We start from the raw sequence: 19,514 nt of genomic DNA, 5'->3' as shown, positions 1-19,514 counted from the left end.
TTCTTCTTTACTAGTTAAAATTCCTTTTAGCTGTGGAATGATCAGCTGTACTTTAAATGAACCTGGGTTAGGAGACCATTTGTCTTCCAGAGATGTAACTCTAAAGGGAAAGAAATGTGATCTCTTAAATAGTGGCTTTTATATCATAATACTCTTTTATAACATTAGCCCCCTGGACCTCTTGAAACTTTGTAAAACTCCATAAGTACTATATTTTCCTTCATTTACACATTGCATTTTACACACATATATTTATAAAAGCAAAACTCCACAGCATTCTGATCTTTTCCATCTTCAAGGGATCAATATGTCAGTGGACATGACAAGACCAAAACTTACTTCATTGTACTGCAAAATTGAGTTTGATTTTCCCCGTGCAAATTGTGGCATGTGCTTCAATTTGTCTGAAGACTGAGGACAAGGAGTGGGTGGAGGTGGCTGACAGTGGACAGAAAAAACGTTTGGTTTATATTTTATGGATGGTTAGGAAATCATGTATTCCTGCTGTAACCTGATCTTCTTGGCAGGCCTTATTTCAGTAAATCTGCTATCACACAAAACTGCCAATAAATTACCATAATGCATTAATACAATTGCTTTCCCTGAGCCACTCGTAGGCCGCCATTGCGGGTATTCATCAAGAATACCACACAAATGTTCCATTCTGCTAAAATCAGGCAGAGGTCATGGGAGATCAGACATCCTTTACCAGGTGACACAAGAGGGTCATTTTAAAGGCCAGTCAGATAGAATAAATCGTTGGCACAGCTAAATAGGAGAGATGTGTTGATTTGGTGTTATTGAAGCCAATACGTCCAATCAATGCTACAGTGGAAAATTACACTACATCTTTTTACATAAGTTGTGTCTCATGTGAAAGCTATCTGTGTGGCTTTTTGGTAGACATCTCCTTGAAATTTTTTCTGTCCTCACTCCTAATGGATTGTAATAGGTGAAATTTGCTTCAATTTGGTCTGGTCATCCTAAATTTTCCATTGGTAAAATGTAATTAAGGCAAATTTGCTTTAAGTATCAATAATGTTTGTGACTCTGGAACCTACTTGGTGGTTTAATAAATTAGTATTTCCTCTACTATGAGGGTTTAGTAAATAAATATTAATAGGAAAAGAGCTCTGTTAATTGCCCAGAGGAGAGAGAAATAATTTCTAGAAGAGTCATTATGAGTAAGCCATGTAATTGATGCCCTATTTATAAGTGACAAAGCAGAGGCCTAAGAAGGTTAGGCAGCTTGCCCAAGGTCAACAATTGAGGTAACAGCCAAACGTAAAGAATTTGGAGAAATGTAACTTTGAAAATAAAGGATTTTACCTAGCTTTTTTTTTTGTGATGTTAACAGTTATTCTTAGAGTGACTTTTTCCTCCCTAAAATGGGTCTTCTAGGATCCTAATAATTAAATATTCTTTAGGAAGAACTACATCAGGTAGGTTAAGTCATTTAGCTGAGTGTTTGAGTAAACATTTTATTCCTTTACGTTGGCATTATATGGAGAGATGTTATAGCAAAAGTAGCAACTAGCTGGAGCACTCTGGAATAGCTGCCATCTGCCTTCCACTCACCTGTCCAGTTTGCTGAGTATCCCTCTGTGGTAAGGCAGGAAGTCAGGGGCTGACATCTGACATCTGTTGCTGTCACCACCACTGATGGCCAGGGCTTTGGAAGCCAACTGAAAAATAAAGATGAGCATATAAGAGTTTAAGGCATGTGGGATTATTACTCACAGTGAGAGCTGGAGAGTGTGACCATAGGTCAATGAGAGCGAACACTGAACAGCTTGTATTTTAGGGAGGGAGTGAATGACTACAGTTGAAAAGTTTGAGTCCCTTTTTTGAAAGGTTTGCCCAATTATGAGAAAATATTGCATCAAGAATTGTTAGATCATATATGAAATTGAAGATAAGTATCAACCTAATACAATGAAACTCTGAGTTTAAAGTATTCAGTGGCCATCCAGATAATCATAAGAGAAAGTTAAAAACAATGTTTTCAGAACTTTGTAACCTAATAGAAACGTAATTCGAAACATGTATGTTACAAAGAACGTCCTTGGATTATACTGCAGAGTGGGTGACCACATGAGTGACAGAAAGAATAGCGAAGGAAAGGTGGGCAGTAGGTTGTTTTCAAGGCAGTAAATATTCCTTTTACATTTCTTATAAACTTGATAGGTCACATGGTTAACTACTGCTGTATAGATTTCGTTGTTGTTTTGAAATATTTTGAAAATAAAGCATCTTTTTAAAACTCAGCTTACATAAAAGTTATAAGGTTTATGCTTTATACTTTGTCACCTTTTTATAGTTTATAGAAGACATTTCCAAATAAGTGTATATCTGCCTGAGAAGTAACTTTCATCAGCATTACCGATACAGAGGTCAATATTTAGAGAGGTTGAATACCTTGCAACTTTTCCAGGGTCATGTGTCATTATTCTTAGGACCTTCATCCCCACCCTTACATATGGTGGACACTCATATGTTAGTTGAATTGGTCAGAATATAATAAAATAATAAAGGTGAGAGCCAGAATTTGACTTCAGTTCTTCAATTTCAGGTCTAATAATGAGTTTAGACAAAGCAGAGCAACTTGTAAGTTTGTAAGGATATTAGATTAGATACTAGAAAAAGATAAAGGCAGATAAATTCATGACCATTTTATAACATGTTTAATAATCTGAACTATAAATAGCATCTTATGCTAAAGCCAAATAAATTGCATAGAGTAGAAACCACAGCCTTTGGAAATTCAGTAGTTTATTCTTATGAAAATAAACAGACATGCAGTGGCCTCCATGAAGAAGAATAGCAGTCTCTGCATTCATAGAAAGGAGGAGGCCAGGTGCGATGGCTCATGCCTGTAATCCTAGCACTTTGGGAGGCTGAGGCAGGCAGATTGCCTGAGCTCAGGAGTTCAAAACCAGTCTGGGCAACATGGTGAAACCCCATCTCTACTAAAATACCAAAAATTAGCCAGGCATGGTGGCGTGTGCCTGTAATCCCAGCTATTCAGGAGGCTGAGACAGGAGAATCACTTGAACCTGGGAGGTGGAGGTTGCAGTGAGCCAAGATCAAGATCATGCCACTGCACTCCAGTCTGGGTGACAGAGAAAGACTCCATCTCAAAAAAAAGAAGGCGTGTGAATCAGTGGAAGTCAGAGTCCTAAGCACTAGTCTCTCCATCATGCCAACTACAGAACTGATTTTGCCCCTCTGAATCTCACTTTTCTCATCTGGGAAATCAGATGGTTTTTCCTCTTTAAAGAGGAAGGAAACATGAAATTCTACAACCTTATTTACTACAGAAATAAGGGTAGATATTCTTCCTTTCTCCTTTTTGTTTTGTGAAAGACTACAAGTAAGAGAAAGGTTTTAGTTTGAATGAAGATTTTGAGACTCATGGTATACATTTTAAGTATTCAAAGTAGTTGACAGAGTTCTTTAAAGTTCTTCAGTGAGCGTCAAGTTACAGTTGCTTTCTTTGGCAGCAAGGGGAAATGCTGAAATAAAGTGCTCACATAAACCTCTGTGCTAATGGACTATTGAAAATGTGTTACGAAAAATCTAACGCACTGAAAGCAAACGAAAAGTCTCTGTGATATTAAAATAAACAGAGTTTAACCATCAGCAACCCATTTCTAAAGACATGACCTGTAGTACCTACAAGACTGTGTGAAAAACAGTCTTCGACTTTGAATGTTTATAACTCTTATCTTACTAGCAGGGACTTACAAACAAATTCAAGTGCCATGTTAAACATCTTGTGTGTGTTCCAGCATTGACTTTCATCATAGGCTTGCAGAAGGATTGATGTTCTTATTTCCAGGATCTCTTTATTTACCAGAATGTCAAGGCTCTTAGAGGAGAATGCCTTTATCTTGTGTGGTAAAAGGGATTCTAACAAGCTTTTTTAGTAGAAAACAATGATAAGTAAGCCCTATTCATGAAACCATATGCCTCTCATTTTGAAATGAATAATTGCACGTACAGGCTTATAAGAATAATGGCACTTGTAGTGACTGCTATTTTCAACATATTTTTCAAAGTACTCTTCTAAAACATTCTTCTTTGACATTTCTGATTATTTTATCCAGCAAGTTGTATGTATTTTTCTACTTTTGAGGTCACCTGAGTAAGAATTTTCTAATAGAGATCACTTTTTTTTTTGAGATGGAGTCTTGCTCTGTTGCCCAGGCTGGAGTGCAGTGAGGTGATCTCGGCTCACTGCAACCTCTGCCTCCCAGGTTTATGCCATTCCCCTGCCTCAACCCCCCAAGTAGTTGGGACTAAGGTGCCCGCCACCATGCCTGGCTAATTTTTTTGTATTTTTAGTAGAGACGGGGTTTCACCATGTTAGCCAGGATGATCTCAATCTCCTGACCTTGTGATCCACCTGCCTCGGTCTCCCAAAGTGCTGGGATTACAGGAGTGAGCCACCACGCCTGGCTGAGAACACTTTTTTTTTTTTTTTTTTTTTTGGAGACAATCTCTTACTCTGTCACCCAAGCTAGAGTGCACTGGCTCAATTATAGCTCACTGAAACTTTGTCCTCCCTGGCAGAGGTGATCCTGTCACCTCAGCTTCCCAAGTAACTGGGACTACAGGTGAGTGACACCTCATATGGATAATTTTTGTATTTATTTTTCTTTTTCGCAGAGATAGATAGGGTTTTGCTCTGTTGTCCAGGCTGGTCTCAAACTCCTGGGCTCAAGTGATTCACCCACCTCACACTCCCAAAGTATTATGATTACAGGCATGAGCCACTGCACCTGGCTAAGACAGCATTTTTTTTAAACCACAATAATGTGTGAACCTAGTATGCTCTTAAGTCAAAAATTAGCTTTTAGTTTTAGTGTTGCATTTACAAGAATATAGTTATTTGTTTATTTTCTTTTTTGCTACTCTCTGAGTGGTACCTCAGTTAATAGAAACAGGCTGCTTGGTGCACACATGCATGAGCTGACACATTAGAATACTTGATAAATCTGGAGAACACATTATCTCCAGATTTGTGTTGATAAAACTGGCCTGATAAGTTGAGCCCAGTGAAGTTTTCATCATCTTATATATGAAGCATAGGATAATATGAAAATGAGTTTAAATGTATTTTAAATTTTAACAGCTCAATGTCTGGTGCAACAATATCTAACTCATGTATGCTATATTTCCCCACAAGTATATGCAACAGAGAAGGGGCGATGAAATGGACCTGTGTGTGGGAGAGAGAAGGTGAACAGAGCAGGTCAGAGCAACTGCTCAGAGCTGTCTGAATGTCGTTCCCTGAGTCTAGAGAAAAGAGTGGCCTCTTTCATTTGAACGGGGCTTGCTCACAAATCATAAATCCATTTGACAGCCAGGAAGACATTTTCCCTGTCTCACTTAAATGGTCCCACTGCAAATGATCACATCGCATTACAACAGCATAGGTCCCAAGCAAGGCCTTATATCCAACAGATGTACATATTAGGCGGTCACTACCTGGCTTCTTCTCTCTCATAAATACTGCATCTCCTGAATTGCTCCTCACAATTGACCAATTTAATGTGATTAAAGCTTATGGAGTTTCCTAGATCCCAGTTCTAACTTCCAACGTAGCTATTCCCTGCACGAACTCTCTGCAAAGAGAATCAGTAGCAAGGCAAAGAGGGGTAAGAAAGTGAGGAGTAGGAAGTAAGCTATCGAAAGTGAGAAAAAGAGGTTATTTCTCATTGAGCACATGTAAACCACTACTGATGCCTTTGTCTTCTCACTGAAAAAATTATACATTTTGTTTTTATTAAGCATGTTACAGTATGGTTCATGTCCAAACATGATCTGAGATATAAATCTTAACTTCTAAGCTCACCATGGAGAGGGCTATCAAAAGCAGTGGTTCTCGTTTTGTGTGCCTGGGAACTACCTGCAGACATTATGAAAAGGCAGACTCAGATTCAGCAGATCTGGAGTAGAGCCTGAGGTTCTGAATTGCTAAAAAGATTCCAGGTTATGCTGAGGCTGACTCTCTGCAGATTAGAGTGTGAGGTAGTTTGGATTTTGAACTGATTGTATGCTCTTAATCTGGGGTTTATGGAAGAATTTGTGTGTTTGGTAACTCACTTGAAATTAAATGGATATTTCTCTGTTGGTATGCCTGTACATTTTTCTAGCAAATGAGTTCATAGCGTTTATTACTGTCTCAAATTATTTATTATCTATAACAGGTTAAGAACCACTTGACCTGCTGTTTTGTCATCACCCTCAATTTAGCTCACCTGTGGAACATAAACCAATGTCTGTTTTTCTTTTGTTTGTTTGTTTTTCAAGACCAGTTCCAAAATCTTGTACTGAAACAACTTTTCTGAATCTGAGGTCAAAAGCTGAGTACCTGTGCTCTACTCAAATGAAATTCCGCAAAATTTATTAATTTTCATAGAAACACATGAGGCTTTTTACATTTTTCAACATGTGATGAGGGAATTAGTTAAATTAGTATTTATAAATTTGTCCCACTTCTGAAGCAAACTCTTATTTTTGTTGCCTAAATGAAGAGCAATAGATCAGGACCACTGCTATCCATGATATGTTTTCTCCAAAAGATGAGCCCCTGTGGGGAACTGAGACGTGTTGTCATTTGAAGGGGGTCATCATAACCTGTCCTTAGCACTCCTCAAGTGGTACACTGAAAAGCACCTCCTGCAGAGACTTAATGCCTGCACACACATTTCCCCAAACAATGACTCATCGTTTAATAAAAATTTCCCATTCAGCCAGTGTCACCCCGGGGTGCATAGCATATGCAATCTGTAAAATAAATTTTAATTTTTTTTCTGGTGGTAAGGAGGGTAAGTGAACCCATGAATAGTGATAATGTTAAATCACAGAGAATGGGAGCTAATTAAAATAAATGTTTATTTGAGCAGTCAGGAAGTTCAAATTATATAATTTCCCAGAAGATATTATCATAAATCATTTATTGGGTATAAAATGCTGTAAGTCAAAAGAGTATGTGTTTGAGGAGGCTGGATAGTGCTAAAGAGGAGTTGAGAGAAAGGAGTGAAAAAATAAGAAAGATATTTGAAGACAGTTTTGACCCTTTGCATTATTCAAACTAAGGAAGCTCTAAAGCCAAGTACTATGTTTGTTATTGTTTCCCAAGACTTCAGAAATTTTCACTTCCATGATGCTGTGATGTTTATATTTATACTGACTCCCCATTTAAATCAGAACATGTCTAGCTGGGATCCACATAGAGAAGAGAGCAGGAACATGCTGATTTACTCCCATTCTTTCTTCTACCTCTTCCATCACCCCCTGCCACCATCCCACACTATACCTGCTGTCTCTTCTCCTTCTGTCTCACTCTCACACCCTCGTCTCCTCTAAGATTGTCTGGTCTGCTTCACTCAGCTTTCTATCAAAGCCTACCTTGGAGAATTTTTTATTTTTGTCTAAGAAAGAACATATAATTTAAGCCTAACTTACGAGCTGAGTGGCTTTGAACAAGTCCTTTATCTTCTTTGAACTTTGATGTTCCTATGCCCAAGGCATGAGCAATAAGGTAGCTTTAAAAGGTCTATTTTAAAGAAACGTAGGAAAAGGTGTTTTATTGTAGTTTATGTAACTGTAGGTGGGACAAAGGGTACCTGTTTTACCCTTTCTCTTTCTAAGTTTTAGTTTATAAAAATAATAGAGACAAGGTATTGATAACCAGATGGGAATCAAGGATTGCAGAGAATCATAGCCTTTTGGAAAATGGTAGCAGTAGGTGGAAGACCTCTTCCTCCCTCCCTGACTACAAGAATATTGGGCCCACTAGCTGTAAACTGAAACAGACAGTAGAGAGGTGGCTGAGACTTCTGAAGTCAGGCCTTGTCTTGTGTGCTTAACAAACGCAACTCTTGTGAAGTTTAAGGACAAAGGGTCTTCAATGTCAATGTCCAATGCCAAGCCCAATCAGGTTTAAAAACTTGAATAGTGACCATTAGTACATTAACCCTTTCCTCTCATTTTTCACAGACAGGTGGCCAATGAAAGCTATGCTACTTGTGACTCAGAGTAGTCCTGTCTTACAATGGGAGAAGAAGAAAGGAGCAGAGAGGGGAGCAGGGCACCTCATCAGCACGTCCCCCATGGGCAAATAGTCTGTTTCATTTCCCTTATTTTTGAGAAATAAGAAGGTTGGGAGAAGAACACAATGTTTCTCTTCCCAGAAGTGGCATTTAGAGATGTTTATCACCCTTAAAGTACAATTCACAGGGTAGACTAAAATGTCTTAAGATTGATGCAAAATTTATAGTTTGAAATTCGATCACTGATGAGGGATGTCTGAGGCTATCATGTCTAAGTAAACGTAGCTACTCTCTTTTTGTTCAATATTTGTTGAAGTTGGAAAGGTAGAGTATTACACAAAGTTTCCCATACATATTTTTTATTTCTCCCATACCCTCAAAAGCTCCTTGCCTGTCAGAAGTGTAAATGATTATGTGACACTTCTATATCTGCCCCCAGATAACCCAAACACAGGCTAGTTAGTTAATAATAAATATATGTAAGAATAATATTCTGGTTCACATGGAAACTAGACTGAGAGAGGCCATTTCATTTTGTCTGGCTTCCCAGAATGTGTCAGAGACAAAGTAGAGGTGAGAACCCAGGCTTCTTCAAAACCACCCTTTTTAACTTTGTTCTTAAGGGTGAAGGAATGGAAAATGAAGTAGGAAATAGGAAACAGTGGGGAAGATGTGAGTTAACAGTGAAATCAAAACGATGCTATGCATTGGCCTCTGATCTAACTCTGGTGAACATTTTCAGTCCATTCCAGCTGCATCCTAATGTTTCTCACCCCCAAAAATTATTTTACAAGGGAAAACCTTTTGCAGAGAGATGCTAGCAGGAGTCTGCACCTGGCAGTCATATATTATGTACCTAATGAGTAAATGAAATGTTTAATAACTGTACTGTGAAAATGAATCTTAAAACAGTAAATTCCTGCTGAGACTGCTCATCTGCACCTGATGCATACTGCTAGCCCATCTCAGAACTCCAGCCCATTTTTATTTTTTCCTTTTAGTGGGTCCTGCTGAGGAGATAACATTAAAACCAAAGCGATGCTCACTTAATTAGTTGTATGTCAGTGTAAGAACATTTACTTAGCACATCAACAGCCAGCGTTCCACCAAAGGGTCGCCTGAGACTTCTCCAACATGCACCCTGGATAGGGGAAATTCTGCAGTGACTTCAGATTGAGCATTCGTAAATTTAAATTTTTCAATTAGCCGTGGATCATTTAACCTCAGAAACGTAATACCACTTATTTTTAGTTAGAGTATCTGTTTGAAATGCAAAAGCAATAAAACCTTAATTGTTGGTGTAGCTGTTCACTAATAATTTTAAGAAAACAATGATAGAACATTTAGTTTTTTACAAAGCACTGGTTTAAAACTAAATTATTGCAATTTTTTCATAGCTAATAACTTAAAAATTAAATTTCTTACATTTATAGACATAAAGAGCCCAAAATCCAAAGAAATTAGACCATTAAGCCAAGGTCACAAAACTAGGTCCTAGGCTAAAATGCTTCCTTAGTATCTGGATATTTATTTGAGCACTCATTAAATACTTGGAATTCGTTGTATAGGTCACACACAGTTTACCGTCATTGAAAAAAAATATATATATATATAGATCAGCTTGGACTTCAGATTGGGAAACCCTTCATCTTTCAAGACCTGTATGCAAAATGAGAGGTGATTTTTCCAATTTCTCAGATCCCCGGTACCGATCTTCTTCTCACTAGCTCCCACCCAGCCTTGAGCACTTCCCTCTCCCAAAATGAGGTAGGTTTTTTTTTTAATCACATTTTGAAAATCAATTTTCATATTTGGGAGAGATCCCAGAGGACCCTGACTCCAAAATTGAGATTATATTAACAGCTAGGAGCCATGGAAGAGATTCTTTTAATTTTTCTTTTTCTTTTGATACATGTTTCTGATAGACCTCATAGAAGTTTTATGAAAAGCATTCATATTCAGGCCAATTGTCAATGTTAAGTGTTGTTCTCCAAAGTGAATAAATAAATATGAAGCTTTCCCTATAGCTACAATCTAGATCTACCAACATAGAAAAAGCCATCAAAAATTCTATCATTTCTTAACGTTAAAGAACAGCACTTTGATATCCTGAAGTAATGTGTTTTCTGTGTGTGTGTGTGTGTGTGTTTTTTTTTTCTAATTGCCATAATTTCCATTAGTTCTCTGGTAGGATGGTGGCTCTCTTCTAGTGAGTCAGAACACTGCCAGGCACATCAAAGGCTCTCATGCCTCAGGGCAGTCCATTATCAAGAAGGAGTCACCAAGAATTGGTGAGGCCAGGGATGCATAAACAAAGTGGGCTTTAAACCTGGCTTCTGAAAGCAGTGTAAAAACAAAAATCAGTTAGTCTCCCAGGAAGTGTGGCAATGCCCCATTTCAATGTCAAAGTAATTGAAATCTAAGAAGCCTTAATATGGAGGATTAGGACAAATGGTCTCCCAACAGTAGCAGTCAGTCCATTGGCAGGTGAGAGGCTGCAATATGGTGTCAAGTATCCTGTTTGGAATGGACCAAGCTCCAGGCCTCACTCACTACTCCACATGCCTGATGACTATATTGCTTTTTCATTTCAACCATATTTCAACCATTTCAATCAGTCCATACCAGGAAACTGATTATTATATAAAATATTCATTTGGTTTAAATGGTGTAGAAGATGGATTGAGAATTTAGACTGGGAAGGTGACTGATCAGGTCTCAAGCAGAAAGTGAAAAGATTAAAGTTATGTCTCATAGCCCCATGAAAGAACAGGGATGCAGACCAGAAAATCAAGAAAGAAGCCATTTATGCTTGGTGAGCTATGAGTACTTAAGGAAAAAGCACTGCTTGGTGAGCTTGTAGGGACCCAGGTTTCACCAGTGCACAGGCTTGAAATATTGAACACCGAATCTACACAAATACAAATATCATATAGAGATGGAGTTATGCACAACCAAGAACATGGTGTCTGCCTTCCAACAAAGGATGTTTTCATGGAAATCTTGGTTTTAAAACATTTTTTCTCCTTTACTAAAGGGCAGTTTTGAGACCACAGTTGCCTAATTAGTTGTTAATAAATCTCTCCTGGGAAATTTCCCTTATACTCTTTTCTTTAATTGCCCTTTCAGGGAAAGGAAAGAAAAATATTTAAGGCCCTAGAGTGTCCCAGTCAAATCCTGCTGACAATGAACTCTGGGAGGCTGTTTAAATTCTTTGCCTCTACTAGAATTTTATTGAAATTAACTCTACCTTGATCTCCACGGACCTCAGTATTCTCCCCAACAAAATAAAAGGAAGGTCATTTGATGAGCTCCAGGAACCCTTGAAGTTCTGGCATTCTAAATTTCTGTGATTCTGTGAATAGTACTTGAGAAAAGGTAATCATCTGAGGTTTAAACACTCCGTGTGGTCTTTGAGTCGAGACAGTGTCTTCGATTCCTTTTGTGAGGCTCATCGTGTCTTATAAATTTGTTCAACACTCAGTACATTTGGAATGTATAACTCTTGCCTGGGCACTAGAGAAAATCAATTATTATAATGAACTTTCTAATGAGTTTGATTGATGGTACTTTTTAGTCATGTCCATGTCCTTTTGTAACAATAGGAGTGTGGCTGATGCAGTATGATACACATAGGGCAATACACCTAAGTGTTTGGAATTCTGGAAAGAAAATACACCATAAGAACATTTCCATCATAACCGTAGGCTATGCCTAGGAATGCATTTCTCTGCATGTCAAACTGACAAAAAATTTGTGATGAAGTACATGTTATGGAATTATGTACAACAGTCTGGTATATTCTAAAAGAATCTTTACTTTTATGTTTCTTAGAACAGAACATGCACTGGCCCTACTTGAATTTTCTATATAATAAGCTATGCCAGTGCCTTTCACTTTTTATTGTAGATACCTACGTTAGAGTGAATTGATTTTCAAAATATGTTAAACATGCATTGCATGTGTTTAATTGCGTGTTAGATTATAAATTTTCAGAAGTAGCTGAGTTTCTTGAACATGTTTTTAAAACGAAAAATTTAAAATAAAATAAATAGGTTTTATGATTAAGGGAGTCTAGGTCAAAAATAAGTAAAAGATACATGAAAAAAAATACGTAGAGACAAATGTTCATTTTTAAGATGCAGTTGCTGTGTTAAACATGGGAAGGGATAAGAGCTAGCTTCTGGAAGGTACTAAGAGGAACAGCTTTGTAACAATAAAGCTATTAGAAATTCAGGTTTAATCAGAACATTGCAAGCATTCTTGAAGGGCATACAGACATCATTCAGGCAACACAATTCAAAGTACGTGGTTGGGAGATACCTTCTCAAGGTTTATGCCTCTTTTTAAAGCTTTTAAACTCTGTGAATTGTTTTTTAAACTTTATGCCTTCACTTAAATAATAACTTAAAATATCAACATGAATTTCACATGCTGGGTTATCTGGAAGATGATTTGATAGGAACTCCCTGCCAAGGATTTTAGTGGCTGACTTCCTATTTGGGTTTACAATTAACAGGGCACCAGGAACACCATGGTTATAGTCAGAAGTCTAAAAAAAAAAAAATGGTGTGTGGGTGTGTGAGTTGAGGTAAACCATTCACATCCAGTGAAGACCACCTGACATTATAGTCCCTGTATGAATGAGGTCATGCCTATTGTTGAGTTAGAAAATCTTCACAGAATTAGAAAAAACTACTTTAAATTTCATATGGAACCAAAAAGCCCCTACAGCCAAGATAATCCTAAGCAAAAAGAACAAAGCTGAAAGCGTCACGCTACCTGACTTCAGACTATATACTGCAAGGCTACAGTAACCAAATCAGCATGGTACTGGTACCAAAACAGAGATATAGACCAGTGGAACAGAACAGTGGACTCAGAAATACCACCACACACCTACAACCATCTGATCTTTGACAAACCTGACAAAAACAAGAAATGAGGAAAAGATTTCCTATTTAATAAATGGTGTTGGGAAAACTGGCTAGCCATATGCAGAAAACTGAAACCTGAACCCTCCTTACACCTTATACAAAAATTAACTCAAGATGGATTAAAGACTTAAATGTAAGATCTAAAACCATACAAACCCTAGAAGAAAACATAGGCAATACCATTCAGGACACAGGCTTGGGCAAAGACTTCATGACTAAAACACCAAAAACAATAGCAACGAAAGCCAAAATTGACAAATGGGATCTAATTAAACTAAAGAGCTTCTTCATGGCAAAAGAAACTATCATCAGAATAAACAGGCAACATACAGAATGGGAGAAAATGTTTGCAATCTATCCATCTGACAAAGCACTAATATCCAGAATCTACAAAGAACTTAAACAAATTTACATGAAGAAAACACAAAACCCCTTCAAAAAGTGGGCAAAAGATATGCATGGGCACTTCTCAAAAGGAGACATTTATGCATCCAACAAATGTGAAAAAAAGCTCATCATCACCGGTCATTAGAGAAATACAAATCAAAACCACCACGAGATACCATCTCACACCAGTTAGAATGGTGATCATTAAAAAGTCAGGAAACAACAGATCCTGGAGAGGATGTGAAGAAATAGGAATGCTTTTACACTGTTGGTGGGAGCGTAAATTAGTTCAACCATTGTGGAAGACAGTGTGGTGATTCTTCAAGGATCTAGAATTAGAAATAACATTTGACCCAGCAATCCCATTATTGGATATATATTCAACGGATTATAAATCATTCTACTATAAAGACATAAGCACACATATGTTTACTGTGGCACTATTCACAATAGCAAAGACTTGGAACCAACCCAAATGTCCATCAATGACAGACTGGATAAAGAAAATGTGGCACATATATACCATGGAATACTATGCAGCCATAAAAAATGATGAGTTCATGTCCTTTGCAGGGACATGGATGACGCTGGAAACCATCATTCTCAGCAAGCTAACACAAGAACAGAAAATCAAACACCGCATGTTCTCACTCATAAATGGGAGTTGAACAATGAGAACACATGGACATAGGGAGGAGAACATCGCACACTAGGCCTGTCGGGGGCAGGGGGTTAGGAGAGGGATAGCATTAGGACAGCTATCTAATATAGATGATGGTTTGATGGGTGCAACAAACCACCATGGCACATGTATACCTATGTAACAAACCTGTACATTCTGCACATGTACTCCAGAACTTAAAATACAATTTAAAAAAAGGGGGAGGCAGGATAAAAGTATTAAATTTATATTAATAAAGAAATAGTAAAATTATGATTATCAGAAGCTGTGAGGTGAGAGGATTGAGGAGATGTTGGACAAATGGTACAAAATTTCAGTTAGAAAGGAAGAATAAGTTCAAGAGATTCATTGTATATTGTGGTGATTAGAGTTAGTAACTATATATTGTATACTTAGAAATTGCTAAGATTTGATTGAAAGTGTTCTCAACATAAAAAATAAGTATATGAGGTAATGCATATGTTAAATAGCTTGATTTAGCCATTCCACAATGTATATACATGTATCAAAACATTATGTTTTACAGCATAAAAATATACTATTTTTCCTTGTTGATTAAAAATAAAGAAAACAAGTTGTTGAATAAATGAAAAAAAGAAGGAAAATGTTCATAATGAAAACTGGGCATATATGACAAACCCAAAATGATTGTAACATAGCAACAGTATCATATGGCAATTTTGTTTTAGCCCAACAATCTCATTAAATTAATGATTATAATCGAAATTGTACTATTTTCATAGGGCCTTTCTGTTTAACTTTAAAGGTGTTTTTGTTTTATAGCATAGCATAAGAACTATAAGGTATGATGCTTACAGCAAATTTTATGTTTGTATATATTTTTAAAATATTGGAATACAGTATTTTAAGTCAATGCTAGAGTTGATTATTTTGCTTTTCCCTTTAAATTACAAGTCAGTTATGAGAAACAACGACAAAAAAAGGAGTTTTTATCCCCAGATTCATAGTCCTTGAACTAGATTTCATGTTCATTTATATTGCTTCCTCAAAAAGCCCATGTAAATTGGATGGGCTAGGTCAACAAGCTTCATCAACAAGCTTCAAATGATCATCCTTCATTTGCTCCATGGAGTTAGACAGATGTTGGTGCGAACTCTTATACTGCCTGCCCATTTCTAAATGTGCGAACTTAGGCAAGTTTTTTACTTTTTCTTTATTTTGGCACCCCCTTGTGTGAACCGAGAATACAAATACTTAGCAGGATTGTTTTGAAAATGTTAATATATTATATTATAATAAAATGATTAGTATTAAAAATAGCCCTCATTCGATAACTATAATTGGCACCAAATGAGCTTCCTTGACATTTCACAGGCTCTGTACTGTGATGAACCACAGTCCAGAGCTCCCAGGCAACTTTTCACAGCGTGAATAGCCCTCTTTGAAAAAGTTACTAAGTATCAGCCACTTTAAATACATAATCTCATTTAATCCTAACAAATTGCTAGTATCATTCCTATTTTACAGATGAAAAACAGGCCAAGACAGGTTTACTTGACAAGAAATTGCACAGATCTGAATGCAGACTGGACTTGCTGTGATATCCCAAATTCTCCCTCACCATGTTATTTTGTCCAAAATGAAACTAAAATACTTGGCATAGATCTACACTTTTGTAGGCACTCAGAAGTATAATTTCCACTCTTAAGAAAACAATTCATGTTTCATTTCGCTTCTCATCAGATGTAACACACACAGAATATCACCCTCTTATGTTGTTATAAGATTTATATCACTCGAATTGCAGACTTTTGTTCCCTAAAGTTCACGAGTGAAAAGTATGAATATGAAGAAATTTCATGTCAGGTCATGGTATGGGAAAAGATGCTTATGTCAAGATTTATCATTTCTAGTGACCAGCACCTAGCAGATTGCTAGTTTATTAGATTTATTTATTATTTTCATTGTTTCCTTCCCAATGAACAGATGACTCCTATTTATCTGATTGTAGAGTAACCTCTGAGCTTCATTAGCTAGAATTTTGTTTTCTAAAGTGTAGTCCAAACAACTTTTTCTTGGCACAATATAGGACTCCATTAGAACCATCAAGACTAAAATGTCATCTCTCTTGATAGAAGAGAACTGGGGCCACTGCCTTTTCATGGCTTTCTGTAATACCTTTTCTGCTGACCTCTTGATTACAATGCTAAGAAAGACACAACCCTTAGTTATGTGAGATGTACTAGCTGATTCAATAAGCCTTTATAAAAGCTTTATTTTTGGCTATAGGTACGAGGTTGTATTAGTGCTACAAGCTAAGCAGAATTTATAAAGCAAATTTCAGTTCCCTCCAAAAAGGCAGCTCTTATGTATAATAGACAGAAATATCATCTATTAGATACTCAGCAGTGCCTCAAATGATTTTCATGAGCAATAGTATGTCTTTTATTGACAAAAGCCATACAGATTAGAACAGAATTACATCTTTTTTGTTCCAAAATAGAATTAAAAATGATAGTCTGTCAGGTTAGCCATGATGGATTTTATTTTATTCTAACGTCTTATGCTCATTTGTAGACTAGATCAACCAGCTCTTCTAACTCCACAAATCTTCCTTCGTTCTGCTATGCAGCTTAGGGCTTATTTAGGTGGTTTAGCACAGGGCTTTCTGGCCCTAAGCAGAGACTGGCACCAAATAAGCTTGCCTGACACTTTATGAGGTGTGATGAACAGTCCAGAGCTCCAAGGTAACTTTTCACAGCATGATTTGGAATCTACTTGCAATTACATGTGGCTAGTGAAGCTGCATCTGGAGAAGCCTAATCAGAATTTGTCTTCCATTTAGCAGAAATAAAACAAGCCCACTCTTTGTGTCAGCATTCATCTTTACACTATAGAATGAACAATAACCTAAAATCAATGCCAATCTCCTGGATATGGTGTATATACTTGAGAACGTGTTCTGCAGAATGTTTTCTACATTACTTTCATCACTGTGTTTTCTATTTCAGGGCCCACTCTTCCTAAGACCCATGTGAAAACAGCCTCTCTTGGGTTGGCTGGAAAAGCAAGATCCCCTTTGCTTCCTGTGTCTGTGCCAACAGCCCCTGAAGTGTCTGAGGAGAGCCACAAACCAACAGAGGATTCAGTCAATGTAAGGACATCTTTAAAATTCATGCTTCATCAAGGGACAGATTGACTGGAGCTGTGTAATAGGATCTAAACCAATGAGTACTGTCCATTCACCCCAGGCCACCCCAGGGCATTGTTGTTCTTATTGTTGTTTGTCCTTCCGTTTTCCTGCACTTAAATATGAAGAGGAAATAAAAGCTATGAAAAAAAATTATGTCAGAGACATTGTTATGTAAAAATTTGATTCCTAAGGACAGTCTTAGAAATACGACCAGATAGCTACATAATGTGTGGTTTTACACCCATATATATATAATATATATACATATACACATAGATATGTGTGTGTGTGTGTTTCTTTTCAATAGGAAGAAATACCTTACCATTCTTGGAAATAAATAAGACTATATAACTCCTTCTTCTCCTCCTCCTTCTTCTTCTTCTTCTTCTTCTTCTTCTCCTTCTCCTTCTCCTTCTCCTTCTCCTTCTCCTTCTCCTTCTCCCTCTCCTTCTCCCTCTCCCTCTCCCTCTCCCTCTCCCTCTCCCTCTCCCTCTCCTTCTCCTTCTCCTTCTCCTTCTCCTTCTCCTTCTCCTCCTTCTTCTTCTTCTTCTTCTTTCTTCTTCTTCTTCTTCTTCTTCTTCTTCTTCTTCTTCTTCTTCTTCTTCTTCTTCTTCTTCTTCTTCTTCTTCTTCTTCTTCTTCTTCCTCCTCCTCCTCCTCCTCCTCCTCCTCCTCCTCCTCCTCCTCCTCCACAGGGTCTTGCCATGTTCCCCAGGCTGGAGTGCAGTGGCTATTCACAGGCACAATCGTAGTGCACTACAGCCCTGAACTTCTTAGCTCGAGCAGTTCTCCTGCCTCAATTTCCCAAATAGCTAAGACTACAGGTGCACATTGCTACACCAACTTATACAGTTATTCTCTAGAACTAAAAAATATGGTGACAAAAAACTATATTATGAGGGTTTTTTTGAAATTGTATATGTTACTTCTGAGATCATAAAATACCCAAAAGTATAGATTTGTGAAGAAGAAAATATAAAATAAAAAATTGAAGGAGTTTAAGTAATACCAAAAGGAAATGACATATTTAGAAAATAAGAAGGGAAAGTTTATTGAAAGACAGAAAAAGTTTTACTTAGGAAACAAGCTAAAAAGGGTTCCAGTTAGAAAACTCAGAAGGAACATCAATGGAGAAGGGGAAAAAAATCAGAATTTTAAGAAAAAACATTTATCCCAAAAATGCACTATAAAGGAAATTCAAAAAGATGTTGCCTAAAGGTAACTATTTATAGTACACTTTAGTTGTTTCTGAATATAATTCAGAGAAAACATTTAAAAGAAGCCCAAGGAATTAACATATCAGATATCTTGAAAAATCAGGGCACTAGAAGAGAAAAAAGATGAAAAGAGCAGATTAAAATTCTATTGTGTTATTACATTTGGATCTTTTTTAAGCATAAATTATGAAATGAGAATAATCTGCCACCCTTCCAACTAGCTTGTTTTTTTCATGCATAAATGTAGTCTTCTGCAAAATTTGCAAATAATATATTGAAAAATAAATGTATAACAATATCAAGGAATAAGTAGGTCACATTTAATCAGTCCTCTGTAAGCAATGCAACTACCAGGTTTTTAATAAAATTATACTTTCTTTTGATAGCTGGTTGTTGTTAAAAACAAAGAATCATTTCATTTGAGTGAAGAACAATATATTTTTCTTGACTTAATTTTTTTCAAGACTACAAACAATAAAATATTTTAACTACATAGAGACCAAGGAAGCTGACTGTGTGGATATGTCTGTGAATGTTTTGGCAGATGAGTGTTATATACTTAACATACTTTTCAAAGATTCAAATTTATAAGACTCCAATGTACTTTTGTCAGAATATAGCTGTTTACTTCAATATCTGTTTAGGATCAAGGTTTGTGGCCACATCTCAAATAAAATCAAACTTCTAAGTTTACATGAAGTATCTCATCTTGTAAGGAATAATGTCAGGTAGGCCCATGTTTACATTAAAGGTTGACTCTAAAGAATGGCAGCCAAAGTTATACTATTAAAAGCAGTAAGAAACACATATTAAAGGAAATACAGAAACAGGGCAAATAATCTAGACCAGCATTTGCCTATGAAAATATAATGTGTAATTTTAAATTGACTAGAAGTTACATTAAAAGATAAAGTTAATACCTTTTATCTAACCCAGTATTTCCAAAATATTATGATCTCAACATGCAATAAATATTTAAAATTGTCAGTAATGTATTTTACTTTTTTTGCACTAACTGTTCCAAAACTGGTGCATATTTTTTCATGTAAAAGACATTTCAATTTAGGCACATTTT

At 36.7% G+C, this 19,514-nt stretch overlaps 1 protein-coding gene across 1 annotated transcript in view; it reads left to right on the top strand.

Moving 5' to 3' along the window:
- DCC (DCC netrin 1 receptor) overlaps positions 1–19,514 on the top strand; it is a 1,221,566-nt gene that overhangs the window by 1,189,345 nt on the left and 12,707 nt on the right. Inside the window, exon 28 of the mRNA XM_025365180.1 lies at positions 17,042–17,184. Within this exon, the coding sequence (XP_025220965.1) occupies positions 17,042–17,184 (143 nt within the window). The remainder of the gene's footprint in view (positions 1–17,041; positions 17,185–19,514) is intronic.

This window comes from Theropithecus gelada, chromosome 18 (assembly GCF_003255815.1).
Source record: "Theropithecus gelada isolate Dixy chromosome 18, Tgel_1.0, whole genome shotgun sequence".
Lineage (NCBI taxonomy): Eukaryota > Metazoa > Chordata > Mammalia > Primates > Cercopithecidae > Theropithecus > Theropithecus gelada.
Note: the sequence above shows the minus strand (reverse complement) of the source record. Positions and strands in the feature narration are given on the sequence as shown.